The sequence below is a fragment of the Thamnophis elegans genome, chromosome 1, assembly GCF_009769535.1.
Source record: "Thamnophis elegans isolate rThaEle1 chromosome 1, rThaEle1.pri, whole genome shotgun sequence".
Lineage (NCBI taxonomy): Eukaryota > Metazoa > Chordata > Lepidosauria > Squamata > Colubridae > Thamnophis > Thamnophis elegans.
The window spans coordinates 78,548,798-78,570,488 of NC_045541.1; the positions used below are offsets into that span (position 1 = coordinate 78,548,798).

Sequence of the window (21,691 nt, forward strand, 5' to 3'; positions counted from 1 at the left end):
AACTCTAGAAAGAATGCAGAAAAGGACAACAAAGGTAATTATGGGACTGGAAGATAAAACATAGGATGAGTAGTTGTAGGAACTGGGTATGTCTAGTCTAACAAAGAGAAGGACTGGGTTGACTTGATAGCAGTCTTCTAATAGGGGCTGCCACAGAGAGGAGGGGTTCCTCCTAATTCTCCAAAGCACATGAGGGCAGGGCAAGAAGTAATGGTCTTATCAAAGAGGGGTCTAACTTAGAAATAAGGAGAAATTTCCTGACAATCAGAATTTGCAGAGGCCCCCAGATTTGAAATGATTGGAATAAATAAATGTCTAAATAGTTGCTGTGGTGTTTGCACTGGAGTGAACAACACTAACCATTGATCAGCATGTTTTCAAAACATCATTTTGGGGGTCTTGCAAGTGACTGAATGAAGTACTCCATGGAAAGGCTATGTAGCATAACAATGAAATAAATGGATAATTAATAATTCAGTCCTTGGAAAAAAATAGAAGATTAGAATCCAGGAGACATTTGAGTAAGAGACCCATCACTCCAAAACCAAATGAAATTGACCCATAGTGATTTTCATCACTGATAACCCTGAAATGCTGAGAACAGAGTTGTGGGAGAAACGAATTGAGAGGTGGGGTGAGATGAGAGTTCCTAGGTTGCCTAAAAACTCTGCCAAGCTGGAATTCATCAGGAGGGAAGACCAGATTTATTGTGATTTTGCATATTCAGTGTTGCAGCAGAATTGATAATAAAAAAAATCAGTTCAGCTCCTGGAGCCTACTATCATACTGTGAAAGGGCAGATCTGGGCTACTTCCAAGCTACAGCAGAAATTCCATGTTTTGGTTTGGTGGGTAGGATCTGGATCAGTGGTGGGATTCAAAAAATTTTACTATCGGTTTTGTGGGCATGGCGTGGCTTTGTGGGCATGGCTTTGTGGAGGTTGCAGGGGAAGGATACTGCAAAATCCCCATTCCCTCCCCATTCCTGGGGGAAGGTTACTGCAAAATCCCCATTCCTTCCCCATCCACTAACGTGCTTCCCAGCTCCATTCTCCTGTTCAGGACAACAAAAGAAGATCAGCTGGGGGGCTGGGAAGCAGCCTATTTGCCAGTTCTCCGAACTACTCATTATTTCTGCTACTGGTTCTCCAGAGCCTGTCAGAACTGGCTGAATACCACCTCTGATCTGGTCTAAACATCTCTTAGCGTGGAGTTCCATAATCTTAAAGCAAAGCTGAGAAATTATTGCCCCAGGTAACTTTTCATTCTAAATGAATAATGGGTTTGTGCGAAAGGTGCTTTTTCAAGAGGCAACTGGACTTTCTTGTTTTCCTTTGAAGGTTTCACTTCTCATCCCAGAAGCTTCTTCAACTCTGACTGGATGGTGGGCAATGAAAGGATTTATATAAAAACAGGAAAGTCTAGTTGCCCCTTGAAAAAGCACCTTTGGGACAATCATAATTTGGATGATTGAGAATCTCCATAGATGAACAATGGAGTTAATGATGGTCACAGAAGATTTAGAAGTTCATGGGTATTATATGGGACAGGACTATCCTAGACTGTATGCAAAAATGAAAAGCAGTTTATTTTTCTTCAGCTATGTGAAGATTGTCTAACAGCACCTGTTGCTTGTTTCAGTCAAGCACTTATATCACTTATTAGTTTTAAGAGTTTTTAAAAAATAAAATATGAAATGCAAGAGGTTGTTGTCTGAATTGCTTAAGTATAAACAAGATGGTGCTTTATATCAATATTCCATTTTAAAACCATCCTGTCATTTAGGGAAGATTAATTTACAGCATGTACTGAAAATCACATTGGCTTCTTGCACATATAAAAATAGTACTTTATCTAATTATACATGTACTAACTGCAGCGCTTATATCTTATGCGCAGTATTAGAAAAAAGAAAACACACCATCAGAGTTAGATATAATCAGAAAAGTTTTGGCCTGTGCGGAAACAGATCGGCTCACTCTTGAACTAAAAAATAAAGGGGAATTGGAATACTTTGAAGTCTGGAACAGATTTTATGATTGGTATAAGACAAGGTGACAAGACTGGACCAAAATGTAAATAATGTGATTGGATAGAAGGTTAGATAATGTACTAAGTAGGATAATAGTCAGTGGATGAGACTATTTGTATATAATGTGATTGTATGGTCACTTGGACTTCGCGGTCCTGCATTGTTTTAAATGTAAAAACAATAAAAATATATTTAAAAAAAAAAAGTGCCAGGAGTGTCATTCAGATGAAACTGCGTCTTTCCCTCAGTTGAGTTCCACTTAATTTACTAACTCCAACAAGATTTTACCCTGCTTAGGTTCAGTTTTTGCCTTTTCATATACATATACATATATTTAGACCAGCTAACTCCCCTGAAATTCATTACAAGCCAACTTCACTTTGTGACTCTCTTCTTCAACAAAAAAAAAAAAAAGGGGGGGGGGAACCCCTTAGTATTCATTGTTTCCAGTTTAATTTTCTTCGCCTTCCCTGTGATTTTGGCGGTCCCAACCCGAGCACCTTTTCAGTGCGATTGGAATGGATGGAGGGCAGAACTGGCTTGGATCCAGCAGATAAAGAGAGCCGGGTAGCTCTCCCCTCCCTCCTGCTATGCAGACAAAGTTTGAGACAGGGCAGAGTTTGAAACGGGATTAACCACTGTCCTGATGAGACGAATCCCTTCGCCGTTTGATGGCTGTTGCCATTGGTTATACGATGCTCGGCGTCGAGGCAAGAAGCAGCAGCCGCGGCCGATGCTAATGGAAAAGAAAAGGTAGTGGATAAAGAGGAGGGGAGGGGAGGGGAGACGGGCCGAGATGCTGCCGGGGATTGGTTGCGCCTAATGTCAGTCGGAGCGACGGGCCCCAGCGTTTCCGCTGCTCCAGCTCCCGCTGAGCAGCTCTAGAGCGAACTAAAGCGTGCGACTGCTGAGAACCGGCATCATGCTTCGGATGCTCGGAGATTTCCCCCATCCCTAAGCCCCGGCTAATAAGTGTTCCTGGGCATCCCTTCCCTAGCAGGACAGACAGGAGGAGGAGGTGGAGAAAAAGCGAAGGGGGAAAAAGAAAAGAGAGAGCAAGAGTTAATTTTCCGCCAAGTGGACGAGGATCAGCAGAAGAGTCAGAGAGCGAGAGCGAGCGAGCGAGAGAGCGAGACACCGGGCGCTTTCCTTGCACAGCGGCCAAGTCGGAATTTTAAGGAACCAGCCACGAAAAAACCAGCCCGGAGCTTCCCCGAGCGGGATACCAGGCGCAGCATCGCAGAGCGTTACCCAGCCAGGTAGAAATGACATCAACTGGCAAGGAAGGCAGCGGAGCTCAACACGCGCAATATGTTGGACCCTACCGCTTGGAGAAAACGCTGGGCAAAGGGCAGACAGGTGGGTTCCCGCGGCAGCCGCAGCAGCAGTAGCCAGCAGCAAAGCAAAGCAAACCCAGGGGAGAAGAAGGTGGCAGTCGCGGACATGACGGGAGATGGGAGAGTCCGGCCTCGCGGGTCCCTCCTTGTCTTGTCGCTGTGGCATCTTGAGATCGAGGGGTGTCTTTGCCTTCTGTGGCTCTTTTTTTTGGTGGGGGGAGGGAGGTTTGGGGTGATTTGCATTTTGTTTTAAAGCCCAGCTTGCTTTGTGTGGATCACTCCTGGAAAGGGGTGGTGTTCTGATGACAGTCAAAGTGCCGGTGGGGAGGGGCTGATAGAATTGGGGGGGGGGGGAGAGATGCTCAGCTGCTGGTCAATTTGGCTTGGATTCAGTGCATGGCTTTCATTTCTTTTAAAAAAAAAAAGGAATCGTGGATCAAGAGGATGAGGAGGAGGAAACGGGGGAGTCACCAGCAGTGTTTTATGACATCATGATTGAAAAGGGTGTAGTCTTGAAGGTGCAGTTAGTAGAGGTGTGGGGGAGAGGAGAGAGAACACATAGAGTGCAATTTATGGCACTGTCTTTGTTGATGATTTGGAAGGCAACCAAAATGGGAAAGGGTGGTCACCAGGAAAAGAAGAAGAAGAAGAAAAAGAAAGAATTGCAGATCCTGCCCTGGATATCTTATTTTGTTTTCCCACTAACCACAATTTTCTGCTGCTTAGAGGAAGATCCCCTGTTCTGCAGTCAGATGCTAGAGATTTGCTGTTTTGTGGTTCTCTGAAAAGAACAATGGCAAGGAATATTAACCAGAAGGAAAGAGAGTGTGGGGCATTAGCCGGGAGCAGGTGTGTTTGCCCTCAATGATATAATTAGATCCCCTCAATGTATTCAACGTTTGGACTGGCTGGTTCCCTGCAGCACTAGATGCACTTCAAGGGCAGGCAAAGAGTAAAGGCAAAGAAAGGGCCCTGGCAAATCTCTGTCTGCCAGATTTCCCATATTTTCGTTTTCCATTTTTGGTATCCGGTCCAGTTGGCCCTCTTGTTTGGCAGCCTTTGATTGAGGGACCCCAGAGTAAATTTCAGGTTTTTCTGAAGTATCATATCGAGAGATTTTTAAAAAGTAAGATAGATAGGTTCCGACATTCAGAGCCTAGAATAGTCTTTTTTGGAAGCTGGTTGGTGTTAAGAGTTGTTCCTTATGGTGGGATGATAAAACATGGTGCATTGTGTTTTGCTCTCCTTTTTTTTTTTTTTTTTAAAAAAAAGATGAGCTTTGCCCATCTGTTGTCTAAAGGATTTAATAGGCATTTCCATCTCCAGCTGCTGCCTCTGATCGCCTGTTTTCTTGTTGCCTCGCACGGCAGCAGCTCTGCAGTCCCTGCAATTTTCTTGGGGACAGAGTTGAAATCCAGATCTTTCTGTGAAATAGGCCAACCTTTCCTGCAATGATTAAGTGTGCAACCCTTCTCCACACTCTTTTTCTTCCTCCTACCTCAAGCCCCATAGCAACTGCTTGCCGGTTTTGTCAATGGGAAAGGCTTCTGGGAAAAGTGCTGCTTTAAAACGGAAAGCGACTTTTATTTGTTTGTATCTTGCTCCTTCTCATATTGCAGTAGCTGGAAAATCACTTCACCTTTATCCTCCATAACGCTGAGGGCTAGATATATATATATATATATATAAAAAAAAAACCAATAACATTATAGCTCCTGCTACTGTGAAATACATCTTGACATGAATAACGGAGCTGAGGAATATTAAATTCCTGTCAAAATTATTGCAGTATTATGGCGCACTGATAAAAACCCTGAATGCTGTTTCCGGAGGTGATCTCTTGCCCTTTGCTATGACCATGTAAGAGGCCTTAAATCTATGAACTCAAACCTTATCCTCATTACTGTGATTTTTTTGTCTACTTTCAGTTGAGGTCTCCCACTCTGCCCCCTCTCACAGAGTTTGGGTTATCTCAATAGCAGTGTTTCAGATTGATGATTCGTCAAAAGCTTTGCCAGAAGTAAGTCCTTCTGAGTTCTGAGGGACTTGCAAGAAAGCAAAGGAGCAAAAGATCACAACCTATAGATTTAGATCATACATTTAGATCTTCATGGGGTATTATTATTCAGCTGAAGGGTTAACTGCAATTTGTCCTCCCCCTTCCTTCACTAATCTTCCAATCTTCCTTTTGAGTGATTAGAGAGTGGAGGGGGGGAGGCAGAGTGGAGGGGGGGAGGCAGAGCCTGTGTTCAGAGAAAGGCTGTGGTCTACTTTCGTTGGCCTTTGAGGAGCCGAATTAGAGTAAAAATGTTGTTTGTAATTTTATAGGAGATTGTAAATGAGCTTCTACTCTTCCAGTCCTGATGCACACAGATGTTCATACAATGCTGGGATACACAGATTAAATCTAAATGTGTTTTAAAGACCCCATAAGAATTATTGGCATATGGAGTTTTAATTCTGTGCTCACTTGCTTTGGAGGTTGGGAGGTAAAACTACTGACATCAATGGGACTTTCTTCTTGCGGGGGGGGGGGGGGGGGAGCAACCATGCATGGAATTGGAAATATTTGTTTTCTTTCTCCCATATTCAAAATTGATCTGTTAAATGAATTATGGACAATTTTCTTTGCTATTGTACTTAGAATTTTTTTGGGGAAAAAATCAGTTATACACAGCCAAGTGATGCCGTTTTTTGGCTATCATACCTAGGTTCCTGAGAAGGAAAAGAAGGCATTTAGTAAACTTATGGTAGGGAGTATCTGAACATGTAGTTGTTCACTCGGAGATTCGATAATCTTGTGCTCAAGAGGCTGGCAGTTCAATAAAGTTGCGTAGACAGTTTGCAACTCGAGCAGAACCATACCACAGAAAGAAGGGAAAATGAGACATGGAAAGTGTTTGCTGATATTTTTAAGGTAATTTCATGAAATGTATCATGAATCCAACAGCCACCCAAAGTTATCCTGAAGTAAGATGGCTGGTCAATACCTTTTATAAATAAACAAGCAGATATTCTAATATCTCTATTCTCCTGTAACTTCAGATTTGTTTGTTATGTTTTAGTCCTCCCCCCCCTACTTAACTTGCAAAGTGTTTTTGCTATGAAGTTCTTCTTTATTCTAAGTTCAGGACCATCCATCTCCTTTTCTATAAAATACAGAAGATCAAAGCTAAAGATTTGGGAAGGCAAATGCTGGCCTCCGTCCCAATTGAACTTTGAACTTCTTTAGCTTCTCCATAGTTTTAAATGGGAGACTTGATAAATGAGCATGAAACAAGGAGATTTTAACAGGCAAGCAGTCCAGATGCTACATCTATGCAGCCGTGATGACATCTATTCTTGCATGTGCAAAACTGACCTGGCAAACCATATTCAGGACACGGTACATTTTAGGGCTCTGGATGATGACAATGCTAATTCTCCTTCAGAGCAGGGAAAGCAAAGCTTGTCCTGTAGAGTCTGGCACATCAGGCCTGCATCAAATGATTGATGTCACAAAGGGAGGATTATGATCTCCTGGTTTCAAAAGCAAGAGGAGGGCACTGAGCAAAGGGGTACATAACATTTGCCTGCAGTCTTGCTGTAATATGGACAGTGTGGCAAAACCCGGGGGAAGAAATTCTTAATAATGCAGTGTAAGAATTCCATGCATGTATAATTAAATTAGATTGTTGTAGTCAGACAATTGCCCCTTTGTTATTGTATAAAGCACAGTTTTAAAGGGTTGCGCTGTTGTTTTCTAAAACTTAACTTGCAGGGAATCCATTCAATGGGAGGAGAGAAGGAGATGCAATAAATAGAGTGATGATATAATTTTACAAATGTGATTATTAGATTATGAGGAAACATCTTGAAAATGTCGACACAAACCAATTGCTTTTAAAGGGACGAGCAAGCGATGGTTCACTTTGGACTGAAATACTGTGGCATACTTAATTATAGGAGGTTTGCACTGTAATTAACTGTAATGAGCAAAAATGTAGTGTTTTGTGTTTGCAGTAACACACCAGGAAACATTTGTGCTTAGATAACAATTCCAATTCAGAAGTATTATTCATATGAAGCTAAATTGTCTTTAACTTGGCATGGCTGGTGCTTTATATGAAAGTGATATTTCAAATATTTCTCATAATGTGGTTTTATTTAGAGCTAGCAATATCTTTATATTTTGTTTTCTCTTGGCTGATCTTTATATATCTGTTTTAATACTCCAGGTCTCAAATATTTTAAAGCCACATTTGGTGATATTGCACTCACTTTACTATTGCAATATTCTAACTTCAACACTTGTATGGCAGTATTATAGCAAGTTAATAGAACTAAATTACATTCCAAGATCCTTTAGTTGTTATTAATGAGCTCATGATAAACTTGATATTTTTCCTTCCTAGTCTTTTCTTTTTCAAAAACAGTTCTCAAATTTTGATGGCACTTTTTTTTCCCTGAAAGCATTTTAGTGAATATAATTCAGATTCTAAACCTATTCAAAAGCATATACTATTGAGTTAATGGATTTCATTTCTATTCACAGAGGCAGATTTACTGTATAGTACAAAAATGAAATTGCTTTGCTATTTGATTCTGTATAATCTAGACCGAACTTCCCAATTTGAAATGAATTTCAATTATTATGTTTGCTGGAAAGCCTCAAAACTATAATCAAGTATGCATGAAAAATAGCAGATTGAGGAAGTCTAGTTTAACTTTATCAACCTGGGATGCTACTTTTCTGTCTCATGGCTTTAGTCTTATAGGTGGCTTGCCTTTGCTGATAGATGGAGCCATACTTTTCAACTTTAAAATCATCCTAAAGCAAAGTTTGGTAGGATTAGAAATGGAAGACATCATTTTGTGGTCCAACAGCAATAGCACTTATACATATACTGCTCATAGTGCTTTACAGCACTCTCCAGGTGATTTACAAAGTTAGCAACAATTATTCCCAACAATGTAGGTTCTCATTTTACCGACCTTGAAAGGAGGGTAGGTGAGTCAACCTTGAGCCCCCTCAGGATCAAACTTCTGGCTGTGGGCAGATTTAGCCTGCAATACTGCATTCTAACTGCTTCACCACCAGGGCTCACCAAACCCATTGTACAAGATTTGTAGGCCCAAATTAAATTGCTTTCCTATATTCAGAACAACCCATTTGAATGGGTACCTCCAATTTGTGTTAGCATGTAATTTTTAAAATTTGTAGCATGGCTAATTCCAGAACATTCAGCAATGGCCATTTGGAAGGGTGCCTTGTTTGGGGTTGACTGTTCCAAATTCTGTAATATCAAGATGATTCTTCAGAGAGGTTGCAAGAGAGATGCTCTCAGTAAATTATTGCTATCCAACCCAATTATTTTCTTCTTGAACTAAAAGAATGTAGCCTGGTGCCTGCATTAAAACCTAAAAGTGGAGATGTATGAACAAAAAAATCCCTTAATAATCAAAACTTAATAAAGATAAAGGTGGGCATACTGGCATGAGGTAAAGTGGGGTTAGATTTGCAGCATCTTCTGGTAAATGTTTTTGAAAGAGCACAGTTTCACAGTTTTGAAATATAACAGGATGCCTTGTTACTCTGGCTTCAGTCATGGCCAGAAGAACTTTATCTAGTTATGTTTGGAGTTCCAGTTTAGGATTTTGGCCCTGTGGTAAACTACTAGAACCTTAGAGCCAAGGTGGCGCAGTGGTTAAATGCAGCACTGCAGGCTACTGCTAGATCAGCAGTTCAGCGGTTCAAATCTCACCGGCTCAGGGTTGACTCAGCCTTCCATCCTTCCGAGGTGGGTAAAATGAGGACCCAGATTGTTGGGGGCAATATGCTGACTCTCTGTAAACCGCTTAGAGAGGGCTGAAAGCCCTATGAAGCGGTATATAAGTCTACTGCTATTGCTATTGCTACTATTAATCCTGAAGAAAATTAAGAGGCTTGCATTGGCATCAATGCAATGTTCTTGTACAGGCTGCCTCTTCTCATTTGCTCAGATATTAGAGAACCCTTTTACTGTTTGCTTTACTTTTGGTTTTGCCTGTATTAAAACAATATGATTCTGATTGAGATATAACCTTGGTGAGAAAATAGCAATAGCAATCACACTTAGTCTTATATACCGCTTCACAGTGCTTTACAGCCCTCTCTAAGTGGTTTATAGAGTCAGCATATTTTCCCCAACAATCTAGGTCAGGGGTATCAAACTGGCGGCCCACGGGCCGGATGTGTCCTATACAGGCCATGCCCACTTGAGATCCGCAAATGGGAAAAACTTCGTGAAACGTCACGTGATGCAGTGACTTTGACACCTGTGATCTAGGTCCTCATTTTACTGACCTCGGAAGGATGGAAGGCTGAGTCAACCTTGAGCCAATGAAAATCGAACTCCTGGAGTGAGAAATGAGTTAGCCACTGCTCGTATTTGGATTTTGAGTGGATTATTTACTTATTAGAAATATGTGTGTGCATTCAGCTTGTGAGCTTTGATCTATAGGAAAGGAAGGAATGGGGTCCCTGTGGATTTTACTCCGCTAGTTGTTGCGAACTATAGGGCCCGCATATTCATTTAGCCATGATTAAGATGTTTGTATATTGAATAGCAATAGCAATAGCAGTAGACTTATATACCGCTTCATAGGCCTTTCAGGCCTCTCTAAGCGGTTTACAGAGAGTCAGCATATTGCCCCCAACAATCTGGGTCCTCATTTTACCCACCTCGGAAGGATGGAAGGCTGAGTCAACCCTGAGCCGGTGAGATTTGAACCGCTGACCTGCTGATCTAGCAGTAGCCTGCAGTGCTGCATTTAACCACTGCGCCACCTTGGCTCAAGCACTATGTGTTTTCAGAACAGTCTTAGAACTGAAGCTTTCATCTCTTGCGGGAAGGGCAATTATCTGAGTGCCATGATGCACGATTGGCTCTTCAGAGATGCTATGTTTAAGCTGTAGAACTAGTAGGATAAATACCTACATGGTACATCTCCATATTTGAGGTTTTTTTTGACTATTGACTTTTAGAAGTTACTTCTGATTAGGAAAATTTGTTGATATGATATTTGGCACCTTGTAGAAAGGATAGACTCATCAATAAATTCCCTCAAATAAGGAAAAAATCAGGTCAGCTCTTGAAAAGGCTTTACAATTTGGAAATCATAGTGAATTTAATTAATTTTAATTCCTTAAAGAAAGGACAAAATATACCTGTTTTTCAAAAGGACATTTCCATTAGCAAGCATTTTTTTCTGAAAGGTAGGAAAATTCTGATACATTTAGGTCAAATTCAGAAAATGTTTAAGAAAACTCTTCCCATTCCAAAAAGCAATAAAGACCTAACTTTCTAAGAGTGCGCTTAAAACTTACAGCTGTAGTATGGGCTGGTCGATGTAAGATATGTGTTTTAATGCTGTCCTTGACTGCCTAGTGTATTTCAATGTTGTTTTGAAGATTTATATTGCAGATTTTGGGGTTATTTGGTTTTTTAGGGAAACTGCCGAGAATTTTGGGAAACACCTTACATTTCAGTAAATTAATAAATTTGAGCAATAAGAAATACAATTTGAAACTCAGAAGAACAAAACACAGACAGATACAAACACATATATAATAAAGATACTTTTGCCTTGTAGCAATTACTGGGATTGTTTTGAAATATACAGGTCATTTGTGTCATTTTGATAAAGTGTCACATAAAAAATGGATCACACTATTTATATACTTGAATCTTAAACATTGCCAGGATTAAAATTTAAGATAAATTTAGCTACATTATTAAAATAATCCCCCTCTGTATAGTAATTTTTTCATTCAGCTAGTTTTTTTTTAACCAATTGGCATTTAAATTAAGTATAATAAAATGAAGTGACTCAGAAGGTGATCCATAGTGACTAACATTAGCATGCCAATTAATTTCACAAATAGTAATAACACATAGGTATCCTGCAGCAAAAACTGATGCTAGTTTGAGTATTGTGAAAAGCACTATGCATTAAGACGATAACAACAGTACATATTTAAAAAACTAGTGGGCCTTTGGTGTAGGCTAGAAACCAGAAGACCATGAGATCTAAATGTCTCCTAGGTATCAAAACTGGCCAGACGTAGGAGAACAGCAGGTAGAATTGTTAAATGTGTCATCAACTTAGAGTCGTTACATTGCCAGAAACTGTCCAAATCCAATCTCACCTTGAATTCCATTGACTCTTATCTGGTGCCAATTTAGTATTGAACTTTAGTTGACTAGATTGCTGTGGGCAGGCCTGAGCATTAAATCTTTGAACTGCAACTTAATGTATGGTCTTAACAAGAACTACTCTCAGTCTAACTCACCTCACAGGATTATTGTGGGAAAAACAAGACCATTAAGCATCTACACAGCCTTGTGTTGGTCAAAAATAAAGGTTGGATAAAAATCCAATAAATAACTTTTCCTCACTTTGCTTTTAAGTTTGGTTTAATTTGCTTTAATGTACTGTAAGATCGGCAGCTGCGATGGATGTTTTTACATAAACCTGATGATCTTGTAGATTTAAAAATGAAATACTGAGATTCAAAGCAATACAGGTAAATTATGTATTATTCTTCTGCTTCTGTCTCAAAGTAGACCATGCTTCATGGAATTATAAATATAACAGTGCCATGATGCACATATACAACAGCCATATTAACAGACTCAGGACAACCCTAGAGTTGCAGACATCCAACATTTTGAAGATAAATCTTGGGAATGTGGAGCGTCCACTGGCACATTGTTGACTGACTAAGTGGGCAAAAAATGAGAGAGGTAAAATAGACTGGTTGGAAAAGGAGGGGGAACAGCTATATAGGCACAAGCATGGATAAAATGGATTAATCTTGAACCAAAGCACTTCTCACTGCATTAAGGCAATTTAAATCATACTAAGTGTCATGACGTTATCAGTGGTCCTGGGATTACATAACTGACCCGAGGAGGAAGGAAATTGAAGTGGAAAAATGAAGTTTATGAAATCAGCCCATGTAAATTACAGGAGAATTCTCAGAATCAGCCTTTTTTAGACTCTTCAGGAATTGTTGATTGAAAACTATGATGTCATTAGCTTGAAGCAATACATTAATATTGCTTACATTGATACATCAGCAGAAAGAAAATGAAAACTTCAGCAAGTCATTGTCAAAAAAGACTATGTTTTATTCCTGAAAATTGGCTCTCTAGCTCAGTTTCTGATGTCAATTGATTGATCTGAGAGCCAGACAGCAAAATTAACCCTGAATGGTAGCAAGCAGAAGTTATGGTTTTTCTATTGTGTAGCAAGAGAAAAGTCTAAAGTCCTAGTATTTCTTTTCTACATGGTTAATAGCCATTAGGTTTCCATCTGAGCAAAACATCAGAATGCTAAGCAAATCTGCTTATGCCAGTATTTTATAGAGTACATTCTTTATAGATTAGAGAAACCTGTGCCATGAAGTGACATGAGTATCCTTCAGATTGGTTTCTTTGGGAAAAATCAGCTTTTTAAAATTTCAAACCAGTTGTATTGTGGTTTGGATTGTACTCCTTTGCTGGATGAGAAACAAGCAACTAGCCCTAACAGAGGAATATAAACCAGTGTTCTCTTTCTTCATATACAACATTTTTATTACTGGGGAAAAATCGTGCAGACACTCTGTAAACAAAGAGTGTCCACTATTAATTGATAATTTGCACATGTAATTGCTTGGGTAAAGAAAATGGCATAATTCCCACTTTTAATAAAGTAGTCCATGATTCAAACTCATGAACTAGAACACTGAGGAGCAGATGCTAACTTTCTCAGTCTCATTTCTATTTTAAATCTATATAATGATTTTTTCTCCATTTCTGCAGCCTGATTCTTGTATCTATCTGCTCGCTTCCTCATTATTGATTTCTCATTGGAGGTGACATCGCTAGTTCACCTGGCTGGTTGAGCATGTCTGGGTTTTGAATTCATATGTGATGGCTCCAATCCAAAAAGCCATCAGTGGGGCAAAGAGCGATGTCCTTAGGTGCCCATCAGACAGATGGCCAACTTTGATGTCAAACATTTGTTTGAGGGGAAAAGAAGGAACTTGAATTTACTCATTCTTCCAAACAAAGTGATTGGAGAGATGATGATGATGATGATGATGATGATGATGATGATGATGATTATTGCAAAGTTGACTACATCAATCCATCTAGATCCGTGATGGCGAACCTGTGGCATACGCGCCACAAGTGGCACGTGGAGTCATTTATCAGGGCACATGAGGCGTTACCTTGTCAGCTCCAGCGTGCACCACATGATTTTCAGCCTTAATTCTTGGCTGTTTTTCACCCTCCGGAGGGCGAAAAACGGCCCAACGCGCAAACCGCAAGTTTGGGAATGGACTTCCGGTTTGTGCATTGGGCCATTTTTCGCCCTCCAGAGAGTTCAGGGAAACCTTCTGAAGCCTCTTGGAGGGCAAAAAATAGCCCAATGGGAAACCCAGAAGTCCATTCCCAAATTTCTGGTTTGCATGTTGGGCCATTTTTTGCCCTCCCCAGGCTCCTAGAAAGTTGTGGAGCCTGGGAAGGGCAAAATACAGACCTACCGGTCCCACTGGAAATTGGAAAATGGGCCATTTCCGGCCTCCTGAGGGCTTCCAAGGGGGGGGGGAAGCCATTTTCGCCTTCCCCAGGTGTTAAAAAAGCCATGTGCATGCGCAGAGCAGTGGGAGGGGGCACTCACTCATGTGCAGGGCTGTTAAAGGCATGGGGGCATTACGTTAAGGGGTGGGCATGCGATCATGTGCGATAGCATGAAAGATAGCGAGCATGCATGTGTTTTTGGCACCTGAGGCGAAAAAGGTTCGCCACCACTGATCTAGGTAGCAGGCTGCTTCAATTGCAGTATGGATATTCAGGTGCTATCCTCTTTATGATGATTTTTTAAAATAATTGATGGAATGGTTGTGCACAGTTTGACTCTTCAAGCTGGCATTTCCAGTTAATGGATCACAAGTAAAAAAGCTAGGAAAGAAATTTATTTGTAAAACTAATCAGTCCATATATATGAATATTTAGTGTATCAGTTGGTTTTATTTCAATAAAGGAGTCATTCATAAATGCCTATTACATACATAAAACTTTTCTAATGCTTGATAGCTCAGGTGGTTTATTTGTACAAGAAAACCTTTAATTTTGTGTTTTTACTGCAAAACAATTATTTAATATAAAAATTATTCTTATTAGTACACATATGAAGAATACTGTCATTGTTTCATTTATTTCAGTATGGATCTCCTACTATTTGTTATGAATCAGTAGACTAATGCCTTTTAACATTGTGAATAATTATAACCATAGTTGTAAATTATCTACTTTTTTTCACCTACTAAATATCCAAAGTAATATGGCAGAAATTCATATTTATTCTAAGCTTAAGGCTCATTGATTGCATGTTGTATCTTAGAATTAGTCTCAAGCGTGATATTTTCCTACTTCACAGAAGCTATGCTGGGCAAATGCATTATAATGCTTTTCTCTTCTCTTGAAGAAGCAATTTAATTAAAAGTACCACAGATAATCTTAAACTCCATATCCTAGAGAAGGGTTCGTTTAAGGGGTGAAATGCTCTGAAGTCTGCTATCGTTTCACTTTGTGGGCACATGCATGCCAAACCCGCACTTCGTGTGCATGCACACCACAGACACTAAGAAGCCTTTTCTGAGTCTGCAAAGTTAAGTTGGACAGAGAGGAGGGGGAACAGCTGTGCCACGCAATTTAGATTCGCTAGAAAGCAGGATCTCCTTCTTTCTAGCAAATATAAATAATGCGGCACAGCTGATTGTCGCACAGTTGATTGTCAGAACTTATTTTACTTTTTTAAAGCATTTTTTGACTACCGGTTTGCCCAAACCATAGTTAAAAATGCTTTAAAAAGTAAAAAAAAAGTTCCAACGATCAGCTGTGTGAAACTTTTAAAAAACCTTTTAAAAGCATTTTTTACTACCGGTTTGGGTGAACCAGCCTGAACCTGTAGCATTTCACCCCTGGTTCATTTCATTTCAAACTTTTCAAAAGGTATGAATTTAGCTTCTTAACAAAATCTGTAACATTGAAAACATGCTATTTTTCTGTAATTATTTCATTTCTGATGCCATAGTCAGATTTAGGATCAAGTGTTGCCCCTGAACAAGTTCTGCTGCTGTTCTCTTTTTATTTCCTATGTGTTCATGTAACAAAGTATAATTATTAAGACTACAAGTAAAGAATTGATCAAAACTAAAAATAAATGCATATGAGTAGAAGTCTGAAATATATTAAAGTTGAGCAATTTCTTCAATAATCATTTTTTTAGTTACATAGACATTAAATGTCTATTATTTCTTCTAGGAGTTGAAGGCAAAATATACATATAGTTCTCCTTCATCCATTCCCGCTCCCCTTCCCCTTGATAGTGGTCAGGTAAGTTGAGCAGAGATATAATGATTGGCCCAAAGTCACCTAAATAAGATTCTATGGCTAAGGCTGGATTTGGACCTGACAGCAGTTTAACGACTAATGCCACATTGGTTCTCACTTGCATAAATCAGTGATAGATATGAAAAAAATGGATACAGTGTGTTGTAAGTGTTGTAATACAATATAGGTAAAGGTAAAGATTCCCCTCACATATATGTGCTAGTCGTTCCCGACTCTAGGGGCTGGTGCTCATCTCCGTTTCAAAGCCAAAGAGGCAGTGCTGCCAAAAGACATTTCCATGGTCATGTGGCCAGCATGACTAAACATCGAAGGTGCACAGAACGCTGTTACCTTCCCACCAAGGTGGTGCCTATTATTCTGCTAGGTGGGCAGAAGCGGGGACAAGTAATGGGAGCTCACTCCGTTATGTGGTGCTAGGGATTCGAACTACCGAACTGCCAACCTTTCTGATTGACAAGCTCAGCGTCTTAGCCGCTGAGCCACCATGTCCCTATACAATATAGTCCTATGGAAAAGACAATAATAGATAGAAAATGTCGCCTAGAACATCTCTTACTGGGCATCTTCCCTCATCAGTCACCATTATAAATTAGTGCAAAGACTGTCAGATTATTTATACAAAGTAAAATAAATTGCAACTGGTGGCCATCGTAGGGATGATTAACCATTCAAATTCTAAGAAAAGAGCCTGAGACATACAATTCTATCCTGTGGTGTTGGTTTTTTCCAGCAAAACTGAGTTGGTAAGTGAGAAAAACACCTTTAAAGGGTATTTTTATATCTTTGTAGGTTCACAGACAGAGATAGCATGGTGGGTATAACTGTATTTTCAAGGGTTTTACTTTTTATTTATTTACGATTCCAGGGGTTAGTTGAAAACTGTTTTCAGACAGCCATTTAGTAAATGTGCTTCTGGCTGCCTGCACAATTTATCAATAACTGTCTCTCTACTTCCTGAGGCTTGGCTATTGTAAGACTACAGTTTTTCAGAAAGAAATATTCTTGGAGGTAAAGAGGAGGATATGATCTTGAGTTCATTTCAATTCTGTGATCCATACTCACTTACATACTGATTTTTCAATTCATTTCAACACAACATGAAAAGTCACAAAACCCCAATTCTCTAACCTGTTAATTAAAATTGTTTTTGACTGGTACATAATGATGAAGGCCCGTAGATAGCCTATATGTTTTCCTTGAAAATGTGATAGATCTGGGTTTTCAAATATGACTGATTGCTAATGAGACATTAATGGCTTGACCTTAGTAGAAACCTCCTCCCTGAGGCAAGATTTTTAATTTAAAGTGAATATAATACATACCTGATTCTAAATACATCATCACATTTTTATATGCATTGGCTAGTCCAGCAGTATGAAAGACAAGTCAGTGGTAATTCTACCCAGCTGAATGCTGATTAAAAAAGATCAGCTTGCCCCAGGTTTATAATAATTTTTCAGTTCTCTAAATAAATTCAAACTTGGTTGTCCTCCAGGATGTGTTGACATGCAATTGTTGCATTTTCTCAAGCTCATATACAGGAATAATATATTAGGGCATGTTTTGTAGCTTCAATATGAGGACATAACTGAGATGTAAATATGATCATTCAATGCTTTCTTATAGGATAATCTCCTATGAAATTAGAATTTGAGATATATATTTCAGTTTATCAGATTGTGCTTCTTGATCATGCTAATATCTCTTTCTAACAGGATCTCCCTCCATAAACCATAGGGGGTGTGGTGGCTCAATTGTTAAAGACAAATGCAGCTGGAATCAAGACCCAAGCGTTGTGTGACGGGATAGCTCCAGTTACTTGTTCCCAGCTACTGCCCATCTAGCAGTTTGAAAGCATGCAAATGCAAGTAGATAAATAAGTACCACTTCAGTGGAAAAGTCACAGGGTTCCATGTGCCTCGGTGTATAATCGTATTGGCACCATGACCACAGAAAATGTCTTCAGACAACGCTGGTCCTGCAGCTAAGAAATGGAGTTGAGCATCACCCAAGTCAGAAACAACTATATAGAGGAAACTTGCCAGGAATGTTCCTGTCTTAATAGCTGTCTACTTTGTGAAAGTTGAAAGAAATGTTTCCAATAGCTTCATTCTGTACACATCAAAGATTGGCAAAATTCAGATTACTGAATCATACTGACCCTAAGACCCTTCTTAAATCTTCATTCTCATTGTTATGAGGAAAACTAAATTATTATAAAATGAAATGATTTTATTACATGTCAGTAGGTTTATGCAACTCATATAATTTATAGCTCTCATTGTGGTTTGATATAAGTGATGTGATATAACACCATAGAAGCAACTAAAGTCTGAGCATCCCGTAAAAAAAGGAATGTATTTTTTCCTGTACGATTTCTATTACTTTTATCACTTTCTACCATTTCTCATATGGGAATATGAAGGGATATTGTTTTAAATATGACATTTAATTGTGCAAAGTAGTTTTTAAAGTTCTGTATGATTAAAAGAGATGCTAATGTCCTACAGTAATAAAAAGACCTTTCTGAAAATGAAGTTTTGAAGTAAACCTATTGATAATTATTGTGCTCAATAACAAATGGTATGATGGGACTCTAGTGAAATGGTACTTTCCCAGGAAGGAAGAAGCACATTTCAAGTACTGGGGCAAGACAGGACATAACACGGCCTGAAGCTGGATCAAATACAGAGAAAGGAATTTAGGATAGCCTAAATTCCCCCTAGAATTTCCCAGAGTATATTCGGTTAGAATTAGAAAAGTATAGGTTTAGTCTGGCAAGATTCTGTATATATGATATGAGCAGATAAAGAACTGAGCACAAACTGCATTCTTGCACTTTGCCATTCTTGGGCTGGGCCCTGCCAGATATGTTCAGTTCTTTATTTTAGAATTTGATCTATGAAAGGGATAAGAGAATTTCTCATTCTCATGCTAGGTATGTAATATTTTATCTCCTCTTCTCTGTTAGAATGAGGCTATTTAATGCCCAGAGAGGTTTGTCTGGAGTTAGGCAAGACTAGGTTTAGAATGCCAGTTTCCTTCATTGAATGTTGCTTGGTTAAACACTATCCTTCCATCTGTTTACCCTGTGTTTTTGGTTTATTCACATTTCTTTTGTAGAGGAGGGCTGCTGCATGGGCTGTATTTACTCTATGCTTTGTAGGACTTCTGTGTATTGTATTGGAAAGCAGCATTGTGATAATGGAAGGTAAGGTCTGATCTCTGCTGGATAGAGTGTTTTAGCGTAACTTCAGTGCTGAGGGCCCTGCCAATTGCTAGCAATCACTGCTCACTGCCACTATAGTACTTTTAAAGTCTTTTTGTGTGTTTCTTCTCCTGATTACGGTTAGTTCTTAAGAAGAAACTATTGCCCCACTGATTCATTGCAGGCTAGCAATTTTTCCCTGGAAGTAGAAAGAGGGCTCTTGATAGTGATGCCATTCTTTATAATTAGTTATATTAATTTTATAAAGTAAAACATAATCCTATTGATACGATCATTCTAGAGCCTGTTCATTCCAGTGCTTGATCATTTATAACTGTGGAGAAGACCAAATGTGAGCACACTGCGTTGTTTGTCATTATTTCTCTTGTGCAGTGATACAGTCTAGTCCCATGGTTCTTAACTTTTTAACGTGTATATATTCTTAGGTTTTCATTTGCATCCTTCAGTCTCAAAAGACTACGGTATCGTGCTCTGGAAAGAGGTCCTGAAATAGCATCTGGTGTGCTGCATGCAAAGCTGGAGTATCCTCTCCAGAGTATGAGGCCTGGGTAGATTAATATGGAGGATAGACTGTTACCCAGGCAGCAGATTCCCCGCTCTCCACTGAAATGGTCCAGTGGAACGGCAGAGCTGATAGGATTGGTTCCAGCTGCATTGCAGGAGTTAACCAGAACGTGGTTGTACACAGTCACAGACTGCTTCTGGGATTCTGGCTCCAGATTTTGCCTCGAGGTTGACTCCTGAAGCCTTTTCCAGTAGTGGAAAAATCTTCCACAAGGCAGTGGAGATTTGTAATCAGAGTTTCCCTTCTCCTAGAAGATGGTTCTGCCGCTTTATCTGCCATTGGGGTGTAGAGCCCTCTTCTGCCTTCAAAACCATTGACCATCTTTCCCTGTGACCCTGGAAAAGGGCCCTTATGAGGTGCTACCATCCGGGCCAGCTGGACCAAGTTTTTTTCAGGATGTGTTACTCCTCCATCACTCACCCTTTGTCCTGGCTTATGACAGGAGAGCCTGGATTCCCAAACGTTGGCCCCAGGATGGCGGGTTTATCCTCAGGTAGCATGCCACAATTCATAGGCCAGAACCGGCCTACTATTTTTGCCTACCTCTTCTTGAGTGGCCATAGTCAGCTATTGAGACTGTCCCATTGGCTTAGTCCATGCTTCCCTGTGCATGTGGAAAGCTAGTTGTTGGCTGCTTCCATCTCAGGTCTCCATGCATGCCAACAATCAGCTGGAAAAAGTCTGCATGCCATTTCAACTCCTGCTTCCCTATGCATGCTGACAGCTTATGACAGGCTCCTCACTGCTCTGCCTCCTAATGCACCCCCACCAATCATCTGGTAATAGCTTGCTTGCCTCCTTAGTTCCTGCCTCTTTGTGCATGCTGACAGTCAGCTGGTTCAGAATATATTCACCTGCCTTCACCCTGCCATCTTGGGCATGCGAACAGTATGCATGCCACCTCCATCTCCCGCATGCTGACAGCTAGTGAGAGTCTCTTACCACTATTGCTTCCTGATCAACAATTGGTCCCTGCCTTCCCGTGTCCCAAGAATAGAAAGGTGACTGAAAATTGGTTCCCTGAAGTATGCAAGTGACAATGCATGTAACAACACAAATACTAAATTTCAAAAAAACTGGCAATAGTGAACAATGCTGTTACCAACAGTAAGTCTGCACATTCAGTGTCAATGATCTCACATCAGCAAGTGAAAAAGGTGATGAGTAAAGGTGTAAATAGAAAATAGGAGGATGAATATCTAAAAATGGCTTGCCATTTGAGATCCACCCATTCCTAGCCCACAGTATGCTGATTTCTACTGAAAAGAAAAATTGGAACTTCGATGTTATATATGCTGACATCAGCAAGAATACTCTGTTCACATAAATGAAAGGATACGCTGAGTGCCACAATGGATGAATGACTACAAAAGTTGATGGAGTTAGCAGAGGTGAGTAAACCAACTATTTTGATTAAATAAGAGAATACATCTTTGTTTCTACTTTCAATGCTTTTGGACTTTGTGCTTGAGATGGAAAAAATAAATTTGGGTTTTGCTGATTAGATAGGGTTGTTGTTATAGAAATGGTTAGTATATATTATTATGTAAAAGTAAAGAGTTGAGATTGTACGTTATTACCATATTCTATTGCGCTAAAGAATTGGAAGTCAATGCTTTTCTTCCCCACTCCTCCTTTTCCCTACACTTTTTCCTCTCTCTCCTCTTCTTCCCTACTTTCCCATTATTTTCATTTTTTAACTTCTATATCCTATATTTTGATAAACTAACAAAAATTGAAGTCAGTATACTGATTTCTATTGAAGTACATTCTTGAAAAGCAATTTGCGTTAAGAGTTGTTATTTACAAGAATAAGATACATAAAATAAATGATTCAGTTTGTTTATAAATATGTGTTCATTGTGCCTGTAGATAGATAAATGCAACATTTAGTTTTAAAAGGCCTTTAAAAGCAAACAGATAGGAAGGCACAGGTAGACGCAATCATGATCATAATTCAATTTACCAAAAATGTAAGCTCCCACACTTTTGAATAATGAAAATTGTGGGTGGACTTCAGTGGGTTGTCCCTGCATTTTGTGAGTGTTTATTAATAGTCCACAATTGAAGAGAAAAATGGTTCTGTCACCGAGGTAAA

The 21,691-nt window shown here is 39.6% G+C and overlaps 1 protein-coding gene across 1 annotated transcript in view; it reads left to right on the top strand.

Moving 5' to 3' along the window:
- The first annotated feature begins 3,296 nt into the window (after nucleotides 1-3,296).
- Nucleotides 3,297-21,691, top strand: part of BRSK2 (BR serine/threonine kinase 2) — a 458,442-nt gene continuing 440,047 nt past the window's right edge. Inside the window, exon 1 of the mRNA XM_032222893.1 lies at nucleotides 3,297-3,390. Coding sequence (XP_032078784.1) covers nucleotides 3,297-3,390 — 94 coding nt within the window. The remainder of the gene's footprint in view (nucleotides 3,391-21,691) is intronic.